Here is a 22,082-nt window from a genome sequence, read left to right as displayed (position 1 = left end):
TAGCCAGCAGAGGACTGAGGAAGACGGTCATAAAACTAAGATACCAGAAGAGAATAGTGTCATGGAGGACAGGTAGAGTTTCAACAGATAAAATTGTTTTAATCCCATTAGAAAGTAGATTCTATGAAGCCACAAAACGTGTCTGTTTTGTTCACCCGATGTATCCCCAGTGCCTAGAGGTATAACATATAGTAAATGGTCAATAACTGTTCCTGAATGTAAGAAAACAAACCAATACTATCAAGTACCACACAAAGTTCTGGAAGGCAAAGCCTGAGAAGTATCTATTCCATTTAACAACTTTGAGTGTCACTGATGATCTTGTCCAGAGCAGTTTCAGTGGAATGGTGGGGCGAAAGCAAAACGGGAGTGGCCTAAAAGAATCAATGCCAAGAATGTTTTATACATTACTTTGCAGCCACCGACAGTCCAGCCTTGGATGAAACTTTGTAACGTAGGGAAGGAGTAACCTAGAGAGCTGCAATGACAAGGGGGCATAGGATGAACGGGGACTTCTCCTTAGGAAGAAACTTGCTTTGTTCACTGACAGACAAATCTCAGGAGCAAAGCACGACGCGAGCCACTTCGCCGGTGTTCGTAAAGTCTCTACCTGGCCGCAGGCAAGCTCGTAGGACGCTGTCAAACATGGGAGCTGGAGCATTTCCTTTTGGATCAGACAGACACAGCGAAGGCTGGAGCCTCACGTAGGGCCGCTTGGAAACCAGGGGCCAGGAGGATGTACACCCGTATTCCGGACACCAGTGGGTTGGGTGGGGCAAGCAAAGCCCCGCCCGCTGACAGACTTTAATCTCCAAGCTCCCGGGTTTCCCCCAGGCCCCTCCCAAAGCGTCACGACTGGGGCGGGCCGGAAATGACGCAACGTGTCGCGCGTGATTGGAGGAAGCAGACGTTGCTTTGCGGCCGGTACGGAAATTGCTTTCTTTTCAGCTTCCGCTCCTGGTCCATGTGAGAGACAGACTGCTGACATGAGCGTGATACGGCCTGCGGAGAGGTGAGGGGTAAAGATGAGTTGGGGAGTCTGGGTCTCCTTGGGGTCTGGGTTCTCCGGAGTTTGAGTCGTGGAAGCCGCTTTTTAGTATACGCCACATGTTCCCCTCCCAGGACTACGCTATTCGTTACTGTTTCCGCGACCCGTCCTTTAAAACCCTTTTATTAACTTAATTCGCCCCCAGCGCTTCCCAGCTTTGTAGCCTTATCCCTGTGGTTCTAATTCTGTCTCATCCTCTCCTGCTAAGTTAGTCTGTTGCGTTGCTCTGGTCACGTGACTCCTTTTTCTGCAGCTGCTTGGGTGCGTGTCAGTCTTCTGCGCAGACAGTGCCTGCGCTGTGAACTCCCTTGGAACCTTTGCTGATGAGAGCCATCTGCGACGTTTTCTCCTCTGATGTTTCATCCCACCCAATAGGGGAAGTAAATATAATCCATTTAGCACGGTTTGCCTTGCGAAGACTGACAGAGATTCCATAATTTGTGCCTGGGTACAAAATCCTTAGTTAACTACCGACTTTGCCGAGCAAGCCCCAGGGAAAATGGTTTCCTCAGAGGCTTTCATCCAATTCTGTTTCCTCATTCCTGGGAACAAGTGATCAAGATGTCACCTCTGAGTAAGCTGCACCTATAAAGGTTTATCCAATATAGTGGATACTTGGAAATATTAATGGTGAAACTGCCTTGCGTCAAGGGCCAGGAACAGCATCTTGTCACCTTACCTAGGGTTTGATCTTTTAACAGCCTCCCATAGGTCAATGGAAAACGCAGTGACAGTCACTGAAGATGGTAGATCTTTTTCATGCAGTTCTGTATAGACATCACTAACCACTGCCCACCTTCTGTTAAGTTATTTGAAGTGATAACATTTCTCTTTTATCTCCTTTAACAGCCTTATGGCTTTAAGCAAACAGGAAGAACTAGAGGATTTGCCAAATGACTACTCCTTGAGCACCAGTGAAGATGAGGTGGGCTACAACTGCTAAATTGTCTTCTCCAGTTCCCTTCTGCCTCAAAATTAGAATAGACATCACATTCCTGGAAAAGGAAAGGGTATCAACATTGTTGATATCTGTTTAGGTCTTGTAAATAAATTATAAATGGTTATTTAGTGTTTCATGTATAAGATACCTGCCTTGAGTGCTATGGAAGTTTGAAGACTGTATAAAATACAGTCACTGTCTTCAAGTTGAATAAGTATAGTTGAATATATAAGAACAAAACATATGGTCCTCATTATAGGATTTCCCTATTTCTCAGATTTGGCTTTCTGTGGAGAGTTAAGTGTCTTATTGCAGTATACATAATTATGCTGGATTTCCAACAGATGCTATGGAATTCCAACTCGTTATTCCCTTGACAGAACTACTTAGGTTGTTTTGTTTTTTTAATGTGAGAGTTTCTGTGACAGATCACATTATATGTTCTATATAGAAACACTATTCCCATAGCACTTTTCATCCCAAAACAAGTTAAGACAGGCGTAACATTAGCTCCCAATTACTAAGGCTCTATAATGATGGAGTTTGGTTTTTGAAGCAGTTCTTTCAGATCTTCACACCAGACCTCATCTGACTCCCTACTGACCAAAAGAAAGACATTTTACATGGGCTTCAATTTCCATTGTGGTTTTTTTCCTCCCCTGATCATTCTGATGGTTTTTCCTTTTCTGTGTCTAGGAGGACAGTGGTGGAGAGCGAAAGCATCAAAAGCTTCTGGAAGCAATCAGTTCCCTAGACGGAAAGAATAGGTAACATTCCTGTCCCTTGGACAGGTTATGACTAGTTGATTCCATGAGATTTGTCTACAATAGTCATCGAATGCCTAAGACAATGAAGATACACATGCCAGCGTCAAGAGCATATACTTTGGAGATAGACTCATAGGACAATTTTGTGTCATCTCTGCACTTCAATTTCTTCAACTAGAAAATAAGATTAATAATAGTAACTACCTTATAGGGTTGTTATGAATTTAAATGAGTTAATTAAGGTAAAGGTCTTAAACTAATGCCCAGCATATAGTCAACATTATGTAATTTTTAGCTATTATGTTAGACCTCTATGCATATGAATTCTTACTGAATCCATACTACAGTTTTGGAGCATTGAGTAGACATTACTTATCCCCGTTAGAGAAGTTAATTGACTTGCCTCACAGTCACTGTGCTCATAAGTGGCAGATCCAAGATTCAAATCCAGGTACATTTGAATTCAAGTCCAATACCTTTTCCATTATGCCCACCTTGTATTGCCTTGTGTTTTTGAGGGGTTAAGTCTACATTAAGAGATGGTTAGACTACCAAGTCCAGGTTAGGAACAGATTTCCTCATTGGTTTATGACAAAACCTAAATCTAGAATAAAAATACATGAAATCAAAGCCTTGTTTGAAGAGGTAAGTATTTGTTCCTCAGCAAAATGTGTCCATTCCTTCTATATTCTGTTTTGCCTAAATTTCAGGCAGAAATTGGCTGAGAGATCTGAGGCTAGTCTGAAGGTGTCAGAGTTCACTGTCAGTTCTGAAGGTAAGTTAACAAGGGAAGCTATCTCTGCACAGAGCTTGGGGAGTTCCAAAAGTATAATGGTCACTTTACCTCCCCCCACCTAGGAACTGGTTTTTTTTTTTATGTGATTAATGGGTCATCCTATAAATATTTACCTGTAAGTGGGTGAAGAAGGGCAGTCAGATGTCCTTGAGTTTTTTCCATTTCTAGAAGAAAGCCTAGAAGACCATGGTCAAGGTCTCCCACTGAGCTTGATGAGCTACCTCTAGGATAGAGATACATGAGTCAAGACAGCTGCCTTTCATTAACTTAATCATGTCCATGATTTCATTTTTTTATTTCAGTTCTAATAGTGCTTTGAATTCTGACAGGCAGATAATTTTTCCTACTGGAGCTCGAATCAGTTAAGTTACTCAAGTGCCTTCACCTAATACAGTGTTTTGCAACCTTTTCTCTCTATTGCTCCCCTGAGGAGCCTTTCTTTTTTCTGTTTGCTATCCTTTATTGAAGGGTCTCACATCCTCATGGGCCCCCAGCCAAACCAGAAATCAGAAAGGTCCTCCATATATAGCAGGAGGCCTGGGAGGGGAGGGGAATGATTTATGATCCTGCCACACCTTCCTGGAAACAGAAACCACTGCAGACAGACAGACCAGGGCCCAGGGGGAGAGCTTGCCTCACTCTGCATTCTTTCCCATTTGCCCCCACTTGAAAAGAGATGCAAACACTGACTACACAGCACCCCAGCCCCACCCTACCCGTAGCATTTGTGGGACTCCCCTCTGCACCTTCAAGAACAACCCCTAGCACCAGAGTCCTGGCCAGGCATGGGGGTGGGGAAGCCCCAACTCCACCCCAACCCCCTGAGGAGGTTACTTCCCTACTGGCTGCCCCTGTCCTCAAGTCCCAGAAGATCCCACTGTCCCCACAAGAACTCCCTGGGTGGAGGGGGCCGATCCCAGGGAGGGGGTTCCATGCAGCCTGAGCCCCAGCACTTGGAGCTTAAAAAAGCACAGCTGTTACCCCCTTCACCCCCAACCATACCCAGTCCAATGGCCCCCAGGGATCCACTACCCACCCCCCCGTGCACTTCTTCCCCACAAATGAAATGGCAGTGCTCAGCCCTTGACCTCAAGGAGAAGGGGGCAGCCGTGTGAGTCCCACATCCAGGGCAGAGAGGGCCTGACAGGAGCCCCTTGCTGGGAGAAGAGAAGATGCCTGAGGTGCTGCTTCCCCAGAAGCGCTAGAGATGAGAGAGGTTCCAGAAGGTGCTAGACGACATGGGGATGGAAGGATGACGGCCAAAGGCGGAAGAAGAGGGCATAGAGTTGCCAGGAGCAAACCAAGGTGGTGGAAGAATGATAGGAGGCTGCCTCGAGGTCACCTCTGGAAGCTCAGCTTGTGGTCCAGAGAGGGCACAAAGGGCTGGGGACCTTCGCTATCTCCCTCTCCTCCCACTCTGGCTGGGAAATCAGATACTAAGGAATGTGATTTTGTTAGATGGGTTTGAACTTCTGAGGGACACAAAACTTTGTATTAAGATTTTTTAATATCCCCCAAGAACCAGTTTTTACCCCCTGGGTAGGAGAGGGATACTACCCCTATTGAGAATCCATGATCTAGTAAATGGCAGAATTGAGATTTCAACCTGATACCAAGTCTAGCTGCCAAATCTTTTTCATCATATTTACAACTTAAGTGGCTTGAATGAGTTATATTCTTCTAGTAACCACTAACTGTAACTTCCCAGGACAAATAACACTACATTCTCCCAAGCTTATTCATTCAGCAAATGCTTCGTTTCTACTTTATCAGTTTCGGATGACAACAAAAATTCTTAAAATATGCAATACCTGACTGTTTAGTCAGGGGCACTGACTTCCTTTCCTAGACTGTCAAATAAAGAAATGACAACATCCAACACGATAGCCCTCTTTTAAGAATGATTCAAAATTATACCTGTTTTTTGTAAGATCAGCAAAAAAATATATTTTCTAGTGTACTACAGATTTTTAGTAATTAGTTTATATGTATCATGAGATGAAAAGGGTTGAAAATCACCAGTTTTGATATTGGACTACAGTAAAGAAGAAGACACTTATCGCATAAGACTTATATTTTTGGGGGGTGAAAGTGGGGACAAGAATTAAAACAGGATGAGACAGTGAAGTGGCTAAGTGACTGCTTTAGTTTGGCTGGTCATGGAAGGTCTCTTCAGAGGCAAAATGCTGAGGTCTGAATGACAAGAAAAGTCAATAATGCGAACATAGAGGAAAGCATTCCAGGCAAGGGGGCAGCTACTGCAAAGGCTCTAAGGAAGAAACAGGTTCAGCGTGTTTGAAGAACAGGAAGAAGGCTAGTGTGACTGGAGCATAGTGGAGGTGGGAGTGACAAGGTTGGAGTGACAGACTAAGATCCCCTATGGCACCAGATCACATAGGGTTGTGTCCTTTAGGTCGATACCATCAGCCTGGTTTTCATATCATTGCCTTCAACTAACCGTGGATTACAGATATTTGAAGGAGAGAAAACCATAACGTTCCAAAAAGGAACACTTGAATTTGCCTGTGCCAAGCACTAGGCTGAATCCATGGAAATAGAGTGATGTGTGCATATACCCTGATGTAGCCTATATGGAAAATGTAGGTTACGTGCAGATATTACACCATGTTGTGTAAGGGACTTGCGCATCCTTAGATTTTGGTATCACAGGGAATCTTGTAACCAGTGGATACAAAGGGATGACTAATTCCAAGTATAAGGGAAGCCATTGGAGGATTTTCAGCAGGATCACGAAATGCTGTGATTTACATTTTCAAAATATCACTTTGGCTGATGTGTGAAGAATGAAATGCAGTGGTGCAAAAGTGAAAACAAAGGCCAAGAGAAAAGCGTAACCTTTTAAAATAATTTTCTCCACCCTTGTACCCTCCAACATGTGTGAGAATGTAGGGAAGTGGTGGTGCCACCATGGCTAGTGATTAAAGGGAAGTTATTCTTGCTTCCCTGCACATTTGCCCGTCTGCCAGCATTTTCTACTTAGACATCTGCCTGTGTGATAGTGAGATTTTGCCTCACTTCTCAGCCTGACCAGAAAGCTTGGCCTTTCTACAGGATCAGGAGAAAGGCTAGTCCTTTCAGATCTACTTGAGCCGGTTAAAACTTCATCCTCATTGGCCACTGTGAAAAAGCAACTGAACAGGATCAAATCAAAGAAGACTGTGGAGTTACCCCTTAACAAAGAAGAGGCTGAGCGGGTGAGTTACAAAGTGTCCATTAAGGGGAAGAAATTGAACTAATCAGGAAGAACCAGCATGAAGAGGAGGGGAAAGCCTGACAAGTGTGAGGGGAAGTTGTGATTGCCTCACCATGGGAAAGATTAATCTTGGGGAAAGTACAGTCCTGAGAAGTAATCTCTAGCATCCTGATTACTCTTCCTTGGGCTAAGAAATGTGGCTTCCTAATTTCCCACTTGTCATTTCAGTTTTATGCCTAATTTTGTGGCTCTTTTGTGTACTTTGCCTGTTTCAGATCCACAGAGAAGTGGCATTCAATAAAACCTCACAGGCCCTCTCTAAATGGGATCCCATTGTTCTGAAGAACCGACAAGCAGAGCATTTGGTTTTCCCCATCGAGAAGGAGCAGTCAGCCTTTGCTCCCATTGAACATGTGCTCAACGGCTGGAACGTAAGTGCAATACAAAGAAACCACATCTTGGAAAGTGAGATTGCAATGTAGAGATTGCAGGGTCTACAGTTTATTTGGTTGGACATGTTAAACCGAAATTCTAGCTTCAGTCACTGTAGTTTATTAGTCAGAAAGGGAGAGAAGAGGGTGACAAGACTCATTGTCAGTCATGCACTAGCCAGCCACAGAGGCTGTATAGTGGCTCTTACAGCATCAGTTTGTAGTTTACAGTACATGGTTATTTCCATGTCTTTGTGTTAGAACATCCCGTTGCTTGTAGAAAGGAAATACGTTTTCTTATTCACATCCCGGTTTTTAAAAAGCTTTTAAAGCCACATTCTGATCTGGGGAAAATCAGGAACTCAGTGGCATTACTGATGCCTTAGTAGGTATATATGAGCAGCAGACTCAAAGTTTGCTTATAAAGGAAGATCACATCAAACTAGAACATTGCTGATGGAATCTTAGCAAGGAACTTATTATGACTGAGCTGTAGAAAATTTTCTAGAGCTGAGTTTCCCAAACACTGATCCCTGGCAAATTTTTCATCCACCTGAAGCCAAAGGATAATTGTGAGTATGGTGGGTATAGGGTTGCCAGCTCTCCCTTATTACAAGGTTATTCTTTCCACTTTAATGGTATTGAAACAGCTTTTCTTTTATGGCATAATGGTAATACTGAAGGATGGAGTTGGGGGTGGGACAGTAGTTAACGCCCTTAGCAGAATGAAAATTTGGTAATCCTACATGGGTCCTTAAAGTCTAAAGATTTTTTTTGCTTTAGTCTATGAACAACTGCTTCAGAACAGCTAGCCTTTCTTTTCCTTACACCATTAGTTATGGAGTCTATAATGGAATATTCTGTCTTGAGTTTTTTTAAAAATGGGCAAAAACAACAGTGCCCAAAACATGAACAGATGGCCCTGTTTGTGCTTTTCCTCTGCTTTCTAGAAATCCTTCTACCCCCCAACATGTGTGAGAATGGTTTTGTTTTTTCCTAAAAATCCAGGAATGATAGTGTCCTGTGTGTCAGGGACTTGAAATAATTAAAGCCAAACAAACTAAACACGGCTTGCTGCCATAGCTAGAAATTGAGCAAGTGGTTGCCATTTATTGTGGGGATAAGCTCTGTTTCTGCCATTCTCTTTCTAGGATGCTTCCTTTTCCACATGAAAAGGAGATCAGGTTTAAAGTGTGGCTGCAGGATGGAAGGGAGACTTTAGGAAAAAAATTCAGAGGTAATATAATTTGCAGGATTCAAAAATACCATAAAAGTACAGATGATATATAGTGAAAAGCCTGACCCCACCCCTGTCCCCATCTGATCATTTTTACCCCCATACTCACCCAGATATAACCACTTCTATACGTTTTTTTGTTATTAATAACTTAAGAGTTTTACTGATATGTTTCTGTATACTTCATATTTACCAAAAATTAGTAGTGCACTACTACATACTCTTCTGCACCTTGCTTTTTCCAAATGACAGTGTAATCTTAGAGATCATGGGAAAATACTGAATTGGGTATTAGGATGAGATGCAGGTGAAGATTTTACTAATAATGGCACCTCTGCTCTCCAGGAACTCCCTGTGCAAGACAGAGTGGCTCAGAGACTATCCATTGAATCTGCTGGACCATTCATGCTAACACTCATTTTTAAAAAATGATGCCAGTGTGGCACCAAGAAATAAGAGGTGCTTTCTAGCTAGCAACTCTCAGTTCTATTCTTAGAACTTAAAAGTGTACATTACTGCCCTGCCTGATGTGTCTCAGTTGGTTGGGCGTTGCCCTGCAAAGCGAAGCTGTGCTGGTTCGATTCTTAGTCAGGGCACATGCCTGGGTTGCGAGTTTGGTCCCTGATTGGGGCATGTGTGAGAGGTAACAGATTGATGTTTCTGTCCCTCTTTCTCCCTTCCCCCTCTAAAAAAAAGTGTAAAGTACCAAGGACTAGTAACATACTAGTATCTCTGGAGATTACGAATCCAAAAAGTGTCCTGGCTGGTGTGGCTCAGTGGATTGAGCACTGGCCTGTGAACCAAAGGGTCGCCGGTTGGATTCCCAGTCAGGGCACACTCATGGATTGCAGGTCAGGTCCCCAGTTGGGGGCATGTAAGAGGCAACCACACATTGATATTTCTCTTCCTCTCTTTCTCCTTCCCTTCCCCTCTCTCTAAAAAGAAATAAATACAATCTTTTAAAAAAGAATCCAAGAAGTCTGCAGTATAGTTTTGGTCCAGCTTGCTAAAATTCCATTGGAGTCTAGCTGAGAAGAATTAAGTGGAACAATGCATATGAAAGCATTTATAAACTGCAAAGGGCTAGCAATGATGTAAGGTAACTTTTCGCAGCCTCTCCTTCCCCCCCACTAGCAGCCTACACTAGCATTTTCCAGAGTGTTCACCTCAAAACCTTAGTTTCTCATTATGCCCTCCAAAAGGGTGGGGGTGGGATCCCATTGCTAGAAAATGCTGCCTGCCCATACTGAAGATTGGTGATTCCCAATATACTTTATTCTTTTAAAGTCTATGAGAAGATAGTAAGAAACCCCTTTGACTTACTTTATCTAACCCAGAGTGTACACACAGATACTACTAAAATAAGTTAAATTCTAAACTTTTTTTTTATGAAGCCAATCTTGTTAGCTGATGAAGAACATGCTTTGGGAAGAGCTGGTCTCCACTGCTATCTGTGTTCTCTCACCTTCTTGCCCTACTGCCCTACTGAAATGTCTTTCAAAGGCTGTTAAGGAGAGACCTCCTAGTCGCCACATCCCAAGCCCTCCCAGTTGTCAGCCAGTTTGACACTACTGACACATCGCATTGTTTAAAACTCCTGCCTTGGCTTCTGTGACATACTCCCGATTTTTATCTGTCCAACTTTCTTAGTCCTTTCTATTCTTGCTCTGTGAATCCTGTGACTTAGCACTATCGCCCATATATGCTACAGATCATTGTCAACCCCTTCCTTCTGAGCTCCAGTCCCAGATTCAGTGACTCACAGGCCTTACCTGGTCTCCCCTATGCATCTTAAACTTCACACCCAGCATAGTGAACCTCGCGTTTTCCTTTCCAAGACTCCCAAACCCAGTACTACCACCTTCATTCTGTAACTCAGTCAACAGCATGACTCCATACCCCAGTCCCCCAGTCCCTTAGGTTGGAAACCTCAGCAGTCTGACTTCTCCTCCCATTAACTCTCCCCCTCAGCCCAGACAGGGGGCTAGTCTGTAAATTCTGTCTCTGTAATAGCTTTCAGATCCCTGGTTCCTATTTTCAACCTTCATTTGCTATTTTGCATACCAGGTGGGGCAAAAGTAGGTTTACAGTGGTTCGTATGGAAAAGAATACAATAATTAATAGAAAATAATATAAGAATAACCTGTTTTCTGTACTTACACCTGTAAACCTACTTTTGCCTCACCCTTTATATCCCCTTATACAACCACCAGGATTTTGTTTGTGAAATGTAAAGCCAATTGTCACTCTCCTGCTTCAGATCCTTCAAAAGGCTCTCCACTTAGAGAATGAGACAGACGCACCTAGCACTTTAGCTGCACTGGACAACACATTGTTCCCTTACGTCTCCTTTCCATATATCTGTATTTGCTCATACCCATCTCTCTACTTGCTGCCCCGCCTTTACAGAATTGTGCTTACACCTCAAACAAAGCCTAATTCAAAAATTAAGTCAACTCTTTCTTCTCTAAGCCTAATCCACCCCTTGATCAGAAATAATTGTTCCTCTGTGATTACTCATATGGACTAACATTTAACCTATTATGTTGTTAGTGATACATGTGTCTCTTCCTTCTGAAAGGCTGTGAGCTCTATGAGGACAGGAATGATCTTAATCAATTGTGCATTTCAGCCCCCTCTACAAGTACCTAGAATGTAACTGCAATCATTAAATGTTTGTAAATTGAATTGAATTGAATTGAATTGAATTGAATTGGAGGGAGATTACAACATTGTAATATAAACCACTTTGTAGCCTGTGATTGATCACTACTGCAAAAACTAAAAATGGAAGAACATCTACCTTTACTATTCAATGGAATAGGTTTATGGTTTAATCAATAGCACTGTGTAATGTATGATGATGTGTGTTTATGCATTTGTCTAGATATTTTGTAAGCTTGATTCTGACCATGATGTATATGGCTGTTGAAGAAAACCACATATAAAGTGTGTATGTGGTTTGAAACGGGCTCTGTTGCCCAGGGCTATCTTCCCTGTGCATTGCAAAAATGCACCATGTCATGATTGGCCTGATTATTTTGGCCACCCTCACATTGTCAGTCAAGCAATAAAGAAGGTCTTTGGCTGACATGTGAAGTAACTGGTTCACAGCCCCTTCATTTCATACATATAGAGACTATCTAGCATGCAGAGTTAACTAGAAACTGAGGAACTGGGACCAAAGTTACAAGATGGCTCAAATTGAATTTGAGCCCTGGCTGGTGTGGCTCAGTGGATTGAATGCTGGCCTGTGAGTCAAGGGGTTGCCAGTTCAATTCCCAGTCAGGGCATATGCCTGGGTTGCAGGGCAGGTCCCCAAGAGGGCGTGTGTGAGAGGCAACCACACATTGATGTTTCTCTCCCTTTCTTTCTCCCTCCCTTCCCTTCTTTAAAAGTAAATAAATAAAATCTTTTTTTAAAGATTAAAAAAGATTTTAATTCTTCCTGTCAGGAAGAAGTGTAATTGTATGAAGGTCTTTTTTTTTTTAAAGATTTTATTTATTTATTTTAGAGAGAGGGGAAAGGAGGGAAGAAGAGAGGCAGAGAAACATCGATGTGAGAAACATCGATCAGCTGCCTCTCGTATGCACCCCAACTGGGGACCAAACCCGCAGCCCAGACATGTGTCCTGACCGGGAATCAAACTGATGACCTTTCATTTTGCAGGACAACGGCCAACCAATGAAGCCACACCGGTTAGGGCATAACGGTTGTGTTTTTTAAAGGCAGTGTCTTTTTGTGCTCATCTTAGACCCAACCTCCCCTTTCTTCAAGAAATATTTTTAAAAGGAGGCTTATATGAATCTGAGGTTCCTAACTATACTGTAACATAACAACACAGGGACCATTTTGTTTTGCAACTATCAAAACTGACATTTGGTACTGTTTTGCCTCTGTCCTGCCAGCATTTACCTTGTGGGCATCCTGCTTCGATTCTTAAGAGAATGGCATTCTGTTTTACATACATTAATAATTTGAACACCATGTGAAATGTCAGTAATATTAGAGGGCAGCCTCAGAGTCCCCTTGCTGAAGTTGTCTTAAATCAGAATAAGGTAAGGCTTGATCTGCACAGCTAGGCAGCAAACCTGGAAAGTCTTCTCTTGCTGTAATAGCCAGTCCTACCCAGTTAGTGATTCCAATTATGGTGTCAAAGTAGATTGTCATAGGGCTGGAAAAAGGGAGACTGTAGGAGCATGGCTTAAGACTCAGACTATTTTGTTACCTCTTTAAGGCAAGAACTCCTCTGGAGCAGGAAATTTTTAATCTCCTCTCTAAGAACAAGCAGCCAGTGACAGACCCTTTACTGACTCCCATGGAAAAGGCCTCTCTCAAAGCCATGAGCCTAGAAGAGGTAAGTGTGATAGGCCTTTTATACACCCAGGCAGAGCCTGTTTCTCCCAGCATTTGTTCACAGGCCCAGGAGTCACTGTAAACCTCATTCATTGTAGGCTAAGATGCGCCGAGCAGAGCTTCAGAGGGCCCGGGCCCTGCAGTCCTACTATGAGGCCAGGGCTCGAAGAGAGAAGAGAATCAAAAGCAAAAAGTAAGGAGATACACTTGAAACCTCTATAATTTTATTAACCATTGTCACCCCAATAAATTCAATTAAAAAGTTAAAAAAAATAAGGAGACTCATTCTAAGTAGCCTTGGGTTCCATGAGAGAAAGTGAGGTGGATGATCACAATTCTTTAGGAAAGAATCCTTGACATGGCAGTTGGGGTCATATAGAAGAGGTTGCAGATAGGAGTGATGAGCCTTCTTTTCCCTCCCTCAGACCAATCTCATTTTACCTGCTTCAGTAGTGCCCTCTCCTCTGGCCTTGGCTTTCTGTCTTGGTTTTGCTTAAGAAAGAAAAAAAAAAGTCCTGTTTAATGGCTTTCTCTCCTTTCCAGGGCATGATGGAGTGATTCTGCACAATGAGCTCTGAGTTCTATAGCTGTTGGGGCCAGCAGAGCTTCCTTCCAACCTTTTTGCTTCTTTGGAACATGTTCTGTTCTTTCCTTACACTGTAAGACCAGAGGAACCCTTTGTTGAGCAGAGGTCTGCCCCTGTGGGCTGCAGGGACTGAGAAGAGGCCTGCCAGTCCTCTCAGGTCCCAAACGTGGCTCCCTTCAGTCAGCTAGCTCTGTGACATCCATTCTGGCCTCTGTATAAGGAAACCCCTTGGGTGGTGGGACACTTCTCTGTGTGGCATCAGTGTTTCCACTAAATATCTTTCCTCGTACCCCTCTCACTACCCTGTAGGTATCACAGAGTTCTAAAGAAAGAAAGGGCCAAGAAAGTCCTAAAAGAGTTTGAGGAGCTGCGGAAGGTTGATCCTACTGCTGCACTGGAAGAACTAGAAAAACTTGAAAAGGCCAGAATGATGGTGAGACTGCCTCCTGTCCTACCCCTTGAACCAGTTTTCCCCAGAAAGTGGTAAGGATCTCACTCCGACCTTTCTTTCCAGGAGCGAATGAGCCTTAAGCACCAGAACAGTGGGAAATGGGCAAAGTCAAAGGCAATTATGGCCAAATATGATTTGGAGGTAAGTGACCATCAGGATGAGAGAATGGGAGGAACTGGAGGAAAGAGTTATGTAAGATCCATGAGAAGGAATAGAAAACTAGGCATCTAAAAAGGCATCAGAAAATCTTTAAGGCAGACAGGAAAATGACTAGGAACAAGGTGGAAAAGAGATGAAAGGGGAAAGAACATTGAGGGCAAGTCCAGTTAAAGAGGAGAGGAGGGTTTTTTTTGTTTGTTTTGTTTTGTTTTGTTTTAAGCCACAAGGAATCTCCTGTTTCACATGTTGATTCCTTGTGGACACAAATTTTGTCTTCCATTATATTCCATAACTATTAACACAGTGGTATAAGTGTAGTTTAAAGAGTGGGCACCAGTAAAAATTACTTAAGTCAAAGTGAGAGGAGGCAGCTTTAAGAAATGGATCAGGAAAGGTGTTACTTCAGTCACTAATGACAAGGCACAAGTGCTGTGACTTTCTTCCAGGCTCGCCAGGCTATGCAGGATCAGTTGGCTAGGAACAAAGAACTGACGCAAAAACTCCAGGTGGCCTCTGAGAGTGAGGAAGAGGGAGGTGTGGAAGAAGAGGGGGATCTCCTTGTCCCTGATGCTGTGAATGAGGCACACGTGACTGCAGATGGACTAAACCCCTGGATGGTCAGGAATCACCCTGGTGATGCAAAAGAGGCTGAAATCCAGAAAGACCCTGAACAACTTCCAGAGCCCATGGCCAGTGAGGCTTCTGAAAGTGAGGGAGAAGAAAGACCAGTGGCAGAGGAAGAAATTTTGTTGAAAGAATTTGAAGAAAGGCGATTGCTTAGGAAAACATCTGGCCTCAACCAGGATGCCAAAGCAGTGGATAGGCAAGAAACAAAAGGTGAGTTGCGGTGGACTGGAAGGGGGGTGCTTAGCGTAGTGCTGCAGACCAGCTGTGAGAGGAAATCTGTGCCCACCCACACACACTGCAGAATGATGAGGCTCTAGGGACTTTCAAGAGAGTGCCTTGGGTCTCCAAAGAGCAAATAGATGATCATAATTACCATTTTTCTTCAAAGGCATTTAATAAATGGTCATATACATGGCTGTGCAGTGTGTGTTCCAATGTGCTTTCTACTCTGGAGGGCTTACAATGTTCAGAAAGACAGGACTACACCATCCTTGAAGCCAGGGCAGGAGTTGATGTCGCTGGTACCCACATCAGGGAGGTACACATGCTGGGGTGGCAGATCTGAAAACCATTCACACCCACACGCATGGGTAGATTGCGAGGCATTCTAAAGTGTCTTCAAATGATGGCTGTAGTGTTCTGTTTTGTTTGTAAAGTAGGAGTGCTATCTTTAGCACTCATAAATTCTGGTTGATATATGATACAGGTAAAGAGTTTCTGGACAGGAGTGAATGACTCCATGAGGTGCATGGTAAATTAGAATTTTTACCCCATGCTCAGACTTAACTTGCATATTGTATTTTCTACCTGTTATCTTAAAGAGATTTTTATATTAACAATGTTAGGTTAGCACCCTTGAGACAGGTCAGATAGCTCCCATTCTGGGGAGAAAGCAGGTCCTTAAAGCCCACTTTGGGACCTACCTAGATTCAGAATCACCTAGCTATCTGCACAGAGTTCTGCGTCTGATTGTATTTCCTGTAGAAATAGTGTGTTTGGGTGAAAGCAAGAATCTTTTTCCATGGCAGAAAGTTAAAAGAGCTGTCATTTAGAATGTACCATAGGGCCTTAGGGTTTTCAGCTAGAGAGTTCTGGGATTAATGTCATAGTTATAATTTCCAAGAGGATTGCAGAGACCAGTGGTGCTGCAGGCCAAGAGTTTGGGGCAGTTTCTGTACAACCACAGGACACCAGCTGCATCCTCCTGAGCCCCCTCCAAAGCTGGCCATGTAGCTAAATGTATAGAGCAGTTGGTTGTGGTATGAAAGGTAGATTTGGATTTCCTCAGATGATAAATAAACAGAATATTCCCAAACCTTTGGGGAAATAGTGGGAAGTTGTGGAACCCAAACAAAATGGGCAAGGGAACTTGTTCCCTGAGGAGTAGATATATATGTCTCCAAAGCCCAAATCTCAAGTAGATTCTTCCAGTGGCTTCCAGCCAAAGCTGAAAAGCAAGGTGAGCTTGGGAATGGAGGCAACTTGGGTCAATGCAGAAGATGGTTGATACGTGTGCCACTGCCATGTTTTCTCCCAGGTTCTCAGAGACTAGTGGTATTTACTCAGATGTTTCTGATGACTGGAAAATGGGAGCTACTTGACACAACCATGACAGGTGATAAAATGCTATTTTAAGATAAAACAATGCCTGACTGGGGTGGCTCAGTGGTTGAGCAACAGCCTGTGAACCAAAGGGTTGCTGGTTCGATTCCCAGTCAGGGCCCATGCTTGGGTTGCAGGCCAGGTTCCCCTGGTGGGGGGCGCGTGAGAGGCAACCACACATTGATGTTTCTCTCCTTCTGTTTCTTTCTCCTTTCCCCTCTCTAAAAAATAAATAAAATCTTTTTAAAAAAAAATTTAAAAAGATGAAACAATGCAGGATAACGTTTTTACAAATAGGGCAGGGCATTACAATGTAAAATATAAGCAGTAAATCACAATTTTAGGAATTACAAATAATAAATTACAGTGAAGTTGCATTCAGAGACCACCTGTTAGTAGATGAGGCCTTTTTAAAATTTGGGACTTGGGGGTCCTGTTGGGGGTGTGCGAGAGGCAACTGATCAGTGTTTCTCTTGTACATTGATGTTTGTCTCTCTTACTCCTTCCCTTCGCCTCTCTCTAAAAAATAAAAATAAAATCTCTTTTAAAAAATAAAATTTGGGACTTGGGCCCATCTTCCCCAAGCAGGGTTTGCTGTATGAGGAAATTAAGCCACAGTTCCTGTTACAGAGTGAGTCAGTGGCAAAGCTGGGAATAGGGCCCAGGATATCTGCTTCCCAACATTCTGCTTTTGACTACTCAGCTCCGTGGCCTGCTACTTGGCAGGTAATGATTAGTGAGCTCACCAGAAGACCCAGTGAATGGAGTCTTCTCTCCATTGGGAGACCTTTCATGGTGCCTAGCATCCAAGGTGTGCTCAAAAACTGCTTGTTGGAGAGTGCTCAACAAATGTTCATTGACTAGGCAACTTCTACACCCTCCTTTTCTGACAGCTTTTATTTCTTCCTCCAGATACTAGCAGCCGGGAGGTGCTATCTGAATTGAGGGCACTGTCTCAGAAACTCAACAAGGACAAGCATCAGCCCAGGAAGCAAAAAGTGAGTTCGGCAAGGACAGTGTTGCCAGTACAGAGAGAGGAACCTGCCCAGGAAGAAGAGGTGCCCCTGTTGCTGCAGAGGCCTGAGAGAGCAGAGACTTTGGAAGAGTTAGAAGAGCTGGACAAGGAAGGATGCCTTCAAAATAAGGAGCTTCCCAGATCTGTGTTAGAAAGGCAGCAGTTGGAGAGGAATCCAGTTAACCAGCCTGGTGCTCCCAAGGAGAAGAAAAGGAAGGAGCAAATGATTGACCTACAGAACATCCTAACCACAGAATCTCCTTCCGTGAAGTCTTTGGCAGTCCCCACAACAATAGAAGAGTTGGTGAGCAGAGCCAGGGTTGTGGGCCATTGTGGGGAATCAGAGCTGGTGCACAAAGTGACCTTCTTGCACAAGGAGTATAATCAGTGGTTTGTTGAGCTGGGATCACATTTCAGTGGTTGAGAGGCCAACAATAGTATGAGGCCAGGCTGGCCAGGTGAGTTTGGTAGGTGCAAATCTGTGAGTGCCACTGAGACTCCCACATCCTAAGTTCTGGGCCACCAAATCCTTCCTCCACAACTGCCCTCAGAGCAAAGAAAGAGGCACTCAAAGCTCTGATGAGATCCCAGGCAGGACATTCAAATGTGAGTCATTGAGTTCTTGCCAAGGTTTTGCTCTACTCAGTTGGCTCTCAAGTGGTCCAGGACTCCCTGATTAAGTAATTGAAATTGCTCAAGTGAGGAGTCCTGGCCTGTCTTTTCAAGGCTATAAGCTGGAGGATGCCTACTTTCTGGCCAGGCCATTTGGAGTTGGAGCTCCTCCTCCTACCACAGAACACTCATTCCTCCCCCCTGCAACTTCCCTACTGAAAGTTTTAAAAAATTCTGTCATATGATAATGAGCTGGGGAATTTTACCCTAGAGAGAATAAAATTGGAGCATGATTGGCTACCAGTCTGTATTGCAAGCCCATCATTGTTCAGCACTTTCCCCCTAGAGGGCGCTAAAATGTCACGACCCAAAATTCAAGCTTTCTTGCCTAAACCACCACTCTAAGGCAAGCTGTAGCCACAGAACCTCCCAACCACAAGCTCTCCTTCCCTGATGTCTTTGGCAGTTATCACAACAATAGGGGGTAAGTAAACAGAGCCAGGGTCTCAGACCATTGTGGGGGATTGGAGCTGATGCAGAAAGTACCAGCAAGGATATTTTGTAGTTAGGAGGTTCTGTAGCTCCCCCTTTTTCCTCAAGTCCCCCTCTCTGTTCTCACTGTTGTCTCTTCCCAGGAAAATGAACAGGAGAGAGATCAAAAGCAAATGATAAGAGAAGCTTTTGCTGGGGATGATGTCATCAGAGACTTCTTGAAAGAGAAGAGGGAAGCTGTGGAGGAGAGTAAGCCAAAGGACATGGACCTGACTCTACCTGGCTGGGGCGAGTGGGGTGGCATGGGCCTGAAGCCCAGTGCCAAGAAGAGACAACGGTAAGAACAGGGGAGAAAGCATGTCAGAAGGGCACAAGGTTCTTCCCCCTTAACCTCCCAGGCCCTCCCTACCCTTTTGACTAAGTCCTTAATGCTCGTAGACATCCTGCTGTTGTACTTTCCAGGTTTCTCATTAAAGCACCTGAAGGTCCTCCAAGAAAAGACAAGAATTTGCCAAATGTGATTATCAATGAGAAGCGAAATATCCAAGCAGCAGCTCACCAGGTAAGGGGTAGAGAGCTCTTTAGCTGCCTCCTCTTTGCTACCCAGCTCTCTTACTTTGGAGGAATGTTCTAGTGCTCTGTGGTCTAGAGGGAAGTGTGATCTTAACCACGGAGTTAAATCTATTTTTGATTTTACTGACTGGTTCTGAGATGAATAATTCCAAATCGACTCTGCTGTTTTAATTACTGACCAGGAAGAAGGTTGAGACTTATGGGATCATCTTTGAAGCAGTGGTGAGGCCCTCAAATCGGTGTTTTCAACTAGTAGCCCAGATAATACTGATGCAAATGGGTCTCACTAAAGAAAGAATTACTGTTCTTCGGGCTGGTATTTATAGTCAAGGTAATGTTCAAAGGCTATAAAATTTGAGCTATATCTTAAGAAAAACAAAGACAAATGGGTACTTGTTCAGGGTAATACAGGAATTTTAAATTGTGTCATACGATAATGAGCTTGGGTTGTTTACCCAAGAGAGAAGCAAATTTGAGCAGTATATTGAAAGCTGTCATGTGGAGTAGAGTCATATGAAGTAGAAGTTAGAGGAAAAGCAGAGTTCAGTTCAAGGGAAAACCTTCTTCCAGTCCAGAGAGAATGTACTGCTCCAGAATAGGAGCATGTGTAGAGGACCAGGAATGAGATTAGACTCAGTGACCTTTCATGTTCCCTTCAATTCTGAAAGTCAGTGACCCTTAGATTTTCTCCAAGCTAGTATAATATTCAAATGACTTGCATTTAAACATATAATCTTTGTTATAATTTTTTCCATTACCATTTAGTCCCCTAACACCCCCCTCCCCCTCCCCACAGCAGTCACCACACTGGTATTTTTCTTTCTGAAAAAAAGGGGGAGGACTTTTTACAAATTATTTATTTATTTTTAGAGAGGGGGAAGTAGGAGAAAGAAAGAGAGAAATCAGTGTGTGGTTGCCTCTCACGCACGCCCTACTGGGGACCTGGCCTATAATCCAGGCATGTGTCTTGACTAGGAATTGAACCAGTGACCCTTTGGTTTGCAGGCCGGCACTCAGTCCACTGAGCCACACCAGCCAGGGCAGGAAGGACTATTTAATAGGTACAAAAGAGGTGAAGAAATAACATTTCAATAACACTTTACTGATTTCATTTTGTAAACCAGTCACTGTGGAAATGGAATTGTGAACCCTGTAATCCCAGTTGAGGCTATATTACCAGAAAACAAGCAATGAACAGGCAGGTATAGGACAAAAGAGAGAGAAAAGGGGTACTTCACCAGCCAGGAATCTCAGTGAAGGGCAGAGGACCTCAAAGATCACCCTTCCCCTGCAGGATCTTAACTCTTTTTTTTTATTTATGCAGTCACAGCAAATTAACAATGGTTTTCCAGAATCTTCCTTGATTTTTCCTCATCTTTTTAATAAGCTATAGACTGCAAGTCCCAGCATGCAATAGAATTAAATGTGCTTCAAACTGTGAAGGGGTGGGGGGAAGACCTCCCAAGGCTGAACACTCTGGCCAGGTGTTTTGTTTTGTTTTTTCCTCTTGCCTTGGCTGACAAGTACAGATGTAGCTATCAACCCCAGTAAAACTAAAGAGAATCTGTCCATCACTACCATCAGCACCATCTCGCAGTGCTCAGCTTTTCCTGAGTGTTCCACTGAATATCTCCAAACACTACTGATCATTACTTCCCCATTTTCTGCTTCTATCTTTTTCCTCCTGTTTGGCAATTGGGGAAGTATTTAAAGATTATTTAAGTATCTGAAGATAGTGCTACAATCAGCAGAGAAGAGTACTAGGCAAGGAAAGGGGCCTGGGTTCTGCTCTCCCTGCAGCTAATTTACTTCGGTAAATCACTTCCTGTCTCTAAGCCAAATTCTGGAGCTGAAAGAGATGACCTTTGCCATTACCTTGCACCTTCCAGTTCAAAGTTTGTGATGCCAAAGGAGGATGAAACTAAGTGTAGCAGCGTGGTGGAGTTTAGAGTTCAGGAGTAAACCTTTGGGTTCCTTAAAACATCAATCCTGTGTATCAAGGAGAGGAATGGGAAGGATGGAGAAGGTATGAGAGTCATAAAATCCATAGGGATACACAAATGCCTGGGTGTTTCTTGCAGTCACAAGAATAGGAAGGTTGTGTAGAAGACTCTTGAGCCCAGCAGCCCTAGTGCTGCACAGGGGCAGTGTCAGGGTGGTTTTGCAATCCCTACTTTGATAGCTAAGCCTGGAGCGAGCTAATCCTGGGGTGAGGGAGGGGTCCTAAATCCAAATGAGGTGGCTCTGCTCCCAAATGTCCTCAAGCAGATTAGGACTCCCACGGTTAGATGGGGGCATTGGGATGCCTTGGGCCTCTCAGTAGCTTCACCCACTGCCCCCATCATATAGATCTATGGCCTATATGGCAACACTACCTGACCAGTTGCCATTATACAACTGCACCCCAGGCCTGGCTCATGCCTAGTCACTCTGCCTTCCTTTCCAGGTGCGGGTGCTTCCATATCCATTTACCCACCATCAACAATTTGAAAGGACCATCCAGACCCCTATAGGATCCACATGGAACACCCAGAGGGCCTTCCAAAAGCTTACAACGCCCAAGGTTGTCACCAAGCCAGGCCATATCATTAAGCCTATAAAAGCAGAGGATGTGGGCTACCGGTCTTCGTCAAGGTCAGACCTCTCTGTCATACAGAGGAATCCAAAACGACTCTCCTTACGTCACAAAAAACAGCTGAAGAAAAACTCTAAAGACTGAGTTGCTGGAGGAGTGGTATCTTGGTCCCCAGAACCAGGAGCCCCAACTGCTCCTCCATTGGCCTGGTTTTACTCTGAGCTACAGGATCAGTTTCAAAATTCATTAACACACTGTGGCTGCAGTTAAGCCACATTTTAAAAATAAAGGCATTTTTATCTCTAAACTTGAATGTATTCTGTGTTGTCTCCCAGTTGAGTCATTTCCAAGTCAATCAAGACACCTTTGGATGTTTCCCATTGCACTTCTCCAGGTGTACTTGCCAGGGGAACCTCATTTTCTCACCAAGGATTATGTAGTTAGTGCTAAATTGAAGTTACCCTAGTTTATGATCTTAAATACATCACATCAGACATGATCCACTATTAACCAAATTTTTTTAGATTCAGGGATAATGACTAATTATTGTATACTCTTAACCTCTGAACCTAGAAACAACATGGACAATCCATGCAATTGG

General features: G+C 43.7%; 1 protein-coding gene across 2 annotated transcripts; it reads left to right on the top strand.

Moving 5' to 3' along the window:
* The first annotated feature begins 905 nt into the window (after positions 1-905).
* UTP14A (UTP14A small subunit processome component) lies at positions 906-21,788 on the top strand. 2 transcript variants are annotated; one of them, XR_006787342.1, is made up of 16 exons: positions 906-1,012; positions 1,898-1,973; positions 2,685-2,755; positions 3,466-3,530; positions 6,624-6,766; positions 7,041-7,196; positions 12,671-12,790; positions 12,888-12,982; positions 13,685-13,808; positions 13,890-13,967; positions 14,432-14,822; positions 17,127-17,533; positions 18,477-18,670; positions 18,796-18,895; positions 19,089-19,237; positions 21,353-21,489. XR_006787342.1 is itself a non-coding variant. In XM_045852294.1 (15 exons), the coding sequence occupies exons 1-15, from the start codon at positions 987-989 to the stop codon at positions 21,623-21,625; spliced, it is 2,319 nt and encodes a 772-aa protein (XP_045708250.1). In that variant the 5' UTR covers positions 906-986; the 3' UTR covers positions 21,626-21,788. The 2 variants fall into 2 exon arrangements, 1 of the variants encoding a protein (XP_045708250.1); XM_045852294.1 differs by lacking the exon at positions 19,089-19,237 and having other exon boundaries at positions 21,353-21,788.
* The last annotated feature ends 294 nt before the right edge of the window (positions 21,789-22,082 follow it).

The sequence above is a fragment of the Phyllostomus hastatus genome, unplaced genomic scaffold, assembly GCF_019186645.2.
Source record: "Phyllostomus hastatus isolate PE091 unplaced genomic scaffold, TTU_PhHast_1.1 phas_contig_90, whole genome shotgun sequence".
Lineage (NCBI taxonomy): Eukaryota > Metazoa > Chordata > Mammalia > Chiroptera > Phyllostomidae > Phyllostomus > Phyllostomus hastatus.
The sequence above is the reverse complement of the archived record's forward strand: the minus strand, read 5'-3'. Positions and strand labels throughout refer to the sequence as shown.

Coding starts and splice junctions, on each gene's coding strand:
- UTP14A (XM_045852294.1), top strand. CDS start 987: ATGAGCGTGATACGGCCTGCGGAGAG. Junction 1,974..2,684: donor TGAGCACCAGTGAAGATGAG/GTGGGCTACAAC, acceptor TTCTGTGTCTAG/GAGGACAGTGGTGGAGAGCG. Junction 7,197..12,670: donor ATGTGCTCAACGGCTGGAAC/GTAAGTGCAATA, acceptor TACCTCTTTAAG/GCAAGAACTCCTCTGGAGCA.